We start from the raw sequence: 4,521 nt of genomic DNA, 5'->3' as shown, positions 1-4,521 counted from the left end.
TGACTCCTTGCACAGTCAAAGCACCTAGAAAGACCTGCAAAGAAAAGACAGAGTGCCTATAGACCCCAATCACCAACGTCATACAATCACGTGATCGCTGTATTGTGCCGCCATATTGTCCGTCATTGTGTGTCGTATTGTCAATGGTCGTAGTTTCTAAAGGTGGATTCACTTGCAAATTATGGAAGCCCCGGTGCTTTCAAACGCTGTAAACTCATTGGATGAGTTGCATAAAAGCCGTTATTTGGAAAAGCTTCGGTCGATCCAGTCGCCAGATCCATATTTGATGCCCAAACCGATGTTTCCTCCCGTCCCAAAGCTCGTCCCAGGAGCACAAAATTTCCAATCATACTCCAGTTTATGTCACGATGAGGAGTCGAGTACCCAAAATCGGCACCGGCCCGAATATAAACCGACATTTGGTCAACTGAGCGTCACCATTGTCACGATTGGAAAATGAAATTTGATCGGCAACAGGCTGGTGTGTGCCGAAAAATAGCTGCTCCGCGTGAAATGTTCCCCATGCCGGGAGCGCTTATTTATAACGCTTTATTGACGCATTACAGTAATGGATTTACGACTGTAAGATCAGTTTTAAACAATTAAATTACACAAAATATTAGTAATGTATTTTAGTAACAAATCATGGACTGGGCCACATAACCATCTTTGAACATAAATGTATTAGTCTAAAGGTTTTCACGACCATATCCTAATGACAATCACACAGGTATGACATTTATTAGTTCAAGCAGAGTAAAATAATACATATTCTCGGTACAAGAAAGTCGTTTCCGTGTGGGCGCTCCCGTCAGGGGGGACATTTCACGCAGAGTGGCTATTTTTCGGCACAACACCTGTTGTTGTGCTCACCTTCTTGCTGCGCGACCGTGCCGACGAGCTTTGTAGTCTCTGTCTGATGATGTCTGCGATCGTGTTGGCATCATATTGATGTTTTCGCCGCTGTCTGACGGCTGTCGACACAAACGCATCATGGACCGAGATAAACAAACCGTGCTGCTTTAGAGATGTGCCCTTTTAACAATGGGCACACAGCAACAACTAAAATGACCGTTTATCTTCTCTGTTACTGCAACCAACCGCCACACATGCCTTCACCGTTTTGAGTAATCAATGTTAACGATTGTCAGGAAGGTTTTTGGGTTCGTTTACTAGGCGGTGATTTTAGACAAGCAGAAAAACACGCAGTAATAGGAGGAATGTACGTAGCGGTAATATGTAAACACGATGAGCTGACGGACAATTATGGCGGCACCAGTCAGGCAGGCGGAGTTGTGACGTCACGTGATTGGGGTATATAGTCAAACATGGTGGAGATCAAATGGTGTTTTGGGGTAGTTTTGCTACCTCTGGCACTGGATACCTTGACAGTGTGCAAGGAGTCATGAAATATGGAGACTATCAAAATTTTTTGGGTCACAATGTCTACAAAATATTTGACGCAATTAACACACATGCCCCGCTCAAACAGGTTAAAATGACAGCACAGTGAAATGGCATCTTGTTAGTTGTGATTTTTGGAGTTTTGTCGCCCTCTGCTGGCGCTTGGGTGCGACTGATTTTATAGGCTTCAGCACCCGTGAGCATTGTGTAAGTAATTATTGACATCAACAACGGTGGGCTACTAGTTTATTTTTTGATTGAAAGTTTCACAAATTTTATTAAAACAAAAACATTAAGAGGGGTTTTAATATAAAATTTCAATACCTTGTACTAACATTTATCTTTTAAGAACTACAAGTCTTTCTATCCATGGATCACTTTGACAGGATGTTAATAATGTTAATGCCATCTTGTTGATTTATTGTTATAATAAACAAATACAGTACTTATGTACCGTATGTTGAATGTATATATCCATCTTGTGTCTTATCTTTCAATTCCAACAATAATTTACAGAAAAATATGGCATATTTTGTAGATGGTTTGAATTGCGATTAATTTTTAAGCTGTAATTAACTTGATTAAAAATTTTAATCGTTTGACACCCCTAGTAGAAACAGATGACGCTACACAAGCACTTAAACAGGCTTGTTGTCAACGTATGTGTATGTGTCTACCCGCAAGGCAGAAAATGCATTTTGATAGTGTGTCGTAAAGGTTAACGGTCGCCCGATGAGGAAGACGGCGGGGCCGAGCCAAGAGACTAGAGCTGTCCCGACTAGTCGACGTAGTCGACGTCATCGATGACGTAAATCCGTCGACGAGCACAACATGCCGTCGACGGTTAATGAAGGGTTAAAAAAATATATGCGTGGAAAGTTAGAATGCCGGATGCTCTGTTTGCAAGCGGGGAAAGCGGCACAAAGCCAAAAAAAGCGCACCAGAGTGTCCAAAACATTGACTTATTTCAAAGAAACAAAGGAGAGTACTCTTCTGTCCTGTCTCTTCAGTGCCAAGCTTGGCTGCACGTCAGCCGTGAATAAACACCTCAAGCGCCTTCACGCAGTTTGTAAGGTTTTTTTTTTTTTCATTTTTTGTACACCAGAGGGTGCTGTCGCCTTACTAAATAATAATGTTTCATTGACAATGGGCCTATAAGTGCTATTAGTATTGTTCTTAATGCTAATTGAAAGGTTTATTTCATGTTATGGTTTATTTTATGGTATTGAAAATTATATAAGGTTAAAAGATCATAAATATATACAGTATTTACAGTGATTGCACTCAAGGGAGAGATTGTCAATGATAAGGTAATAAGGTAAAGGCAATTCATATAGGCAATTCATTGATATATAAATAAGGTTTAAAAGGAAAAAGGTGAAAAGTTTTTGTTAATTTCTAATTGTGTTGCTTTATTTGTGTGCACCGTAGCTCTTACAGTATGTTTACATCAAGGATGGAATAAAAGTTGTAAACCATCAGTTTAAGAGACCATCTTTTCAATCGGGATGCTACACTAGTTAATTCTATCAACATTTGAACTCATTGTTTATTTGTGATTTATTATTGTTATTTACGTGTTTATTTGTGCTTTAATAAATGAGTGTTCCAATATGTTTTTTTTGTTTTAATGATAAGCGTCAACAAAAATTTCATTGCTAAATTAGTTTAAAAAAAAATTATTTTTTTAAATTAATTATTAGATTAGTCGACTAATCGTAAAAATAGTCTGCTGACTAATCGGGAGAAAATTAGTCGTTTGGGACAGCCCTACACGAGACGCTTCTTCGTTCCAGTGCCCTTTATTGAAAAAATACAGAACTTGGACACAATTCAAAAACAAATACGGCGGGCAGCCGTCGCGCTCAGATGGCGTTGGGCCCGCGGATAAACAAATACGGCGAACGGCCGTCGCGCTCAAACGGCGTTGGGCCCGCGGATAAACAAATACGGCGGGCGGCAATCACACTCAGATGGCGTTGGGCCACCCGCGGATCCTTTGGGCCAGTTGGATGTCCTGGCGAAACAAAGTGACTCGCTTGGCGTGCATGGCTAACAGGTTGGCGTCGCTAAACAGGAGCACCATGAATGCCTCGGCCGCCTGCGGGAGGAACGCCGTCGTCAGCGTGACGTCAACGCGAGCGAGCCACCTGTGCACCACTCACCTCCTGAAGCGCCATTAGAGCAAAGACCTGCCACTTGAAATCACGTCTGCAGGTAGTCTGGCACACCTCACGGACCTGCGGGCGGGAAGGGATCTCAATTCACGACCATCATCGGGCAAGTGAGGCCTTACCAGGCGAAAGAAGGGCGCCTTTGGCAAGAGGGCTCCGGTGCTCTTCTGATATTTGCGGATCTCCATCAAGGCCTTGGTACCGGGGCGAAAACGCCGAATCCTGGCCGAGCGTTCTGAAAACACAAAAAAAAGCTCTGACGATTGACGGACGGCACAATGGCCGCCCCCCCCGGCGGGCAGGCGGGCTCACCCGGGCGTGAGGAGGGACCCAGGCGTGATGACTTCTCAGATGGACCTGGGCGAAAGGAGCAGCTGGGCGCGGACGGGCCTGGCTGTGGGGATGGCAGCCTCTCGGGGCGGCGGCGCGGGGCAGCGCTTTTCCTCCGGTTGGACGAGCGACCCGGGCGTGATGACTCCTCAGAGGTACCTTGGTGAGGTGAGCGCCTGGGCTCGGGTGACCCCTCAGATGGACCTGAGCGAGGGGAGTGCCAGGGTGCAGACGGGCCCGGCTGTGGGGACGGCGGTCTCTCGGGTCGGCGGCGCAGGGCGGGGCCCTTCCTCCGGCTGGACGAGGTTTCATGGCGCATGGCGTCAATTGTCGTGGATTCTAAATGTTTTAAGCCACATCTCAGTCAAATTTGTATTAAATGTTTAGTACATAATATTTATAACATAAAGTTCATGTAGTTGGACACATTTGACACTACCACTTGACTTACTTTTGATATCATTTAGGCACAGTCCTTGTACTAGCCAACATGATCAGAGCAACCTTCATATTTCACTTAGGTTGTTGTTTAAAATCTTCTAACAATTTAAAATCAAATCTGTTCATCATTTTTCATCATCAATATTAGAAATAAGCCAGCCACGATGGAAAT

The 4,521-nt window shown here is 44.0% G+C and overlaps 1 protein-coding gene across 1 annotated transcript; it reads right to left on the bottom strand.

The window, feature by feature from the left end:
* Positions 1-3,199: 3,199 nt before the first annotated feature.
* On the bottom strand, positions 3,200-4,242 carry LOC130922559 (histone H3-like centromeric protein A). The gene is made up of 4 exons (XM_057847391.1): positions 3,891-4,242; positions 3,701-3,813; positions 3,570-3,644; positions 3,200-3,505 (listed from the first exon to the last, which is right to left on the bottom strand). The coding sequence occupies exons 1-4, from the start codon at positions 4,225-4,227 to the stop codon at positions 3,374-3,376; spliced, it is 657 nt and encodes a 218-aa protein (XP_057703374.1). The 5' UTR covers positions 4,228-4,242; the 3' UTR covers positions 3,200-3,373.
* Between the last annotated feature and the right edge of the window lie 279 nt (positions 4,243-4,521).

The sequence above is a fragment of the Corythoichthys intestinalis genome, chromosome 1, assembly GCF_030265065.1.
Source record: "Corythoichthys intestinalis isolate RoL2023-P3 chromosome 1, ASM3026506v1, whole genome shotgun sequence".
In the NCBI taxonomy this organism is placed as follows: domain Eukaryota; kingdom Metazoa; phylum Chordata; class Actinopteri; order Syngnathiformes; family Syngnathidae; genus Corythoichthys; species Corythoichthys intestinalis.
This window is presented reverse-complemented; position numbering and strand designations above follow the sequence as displayed.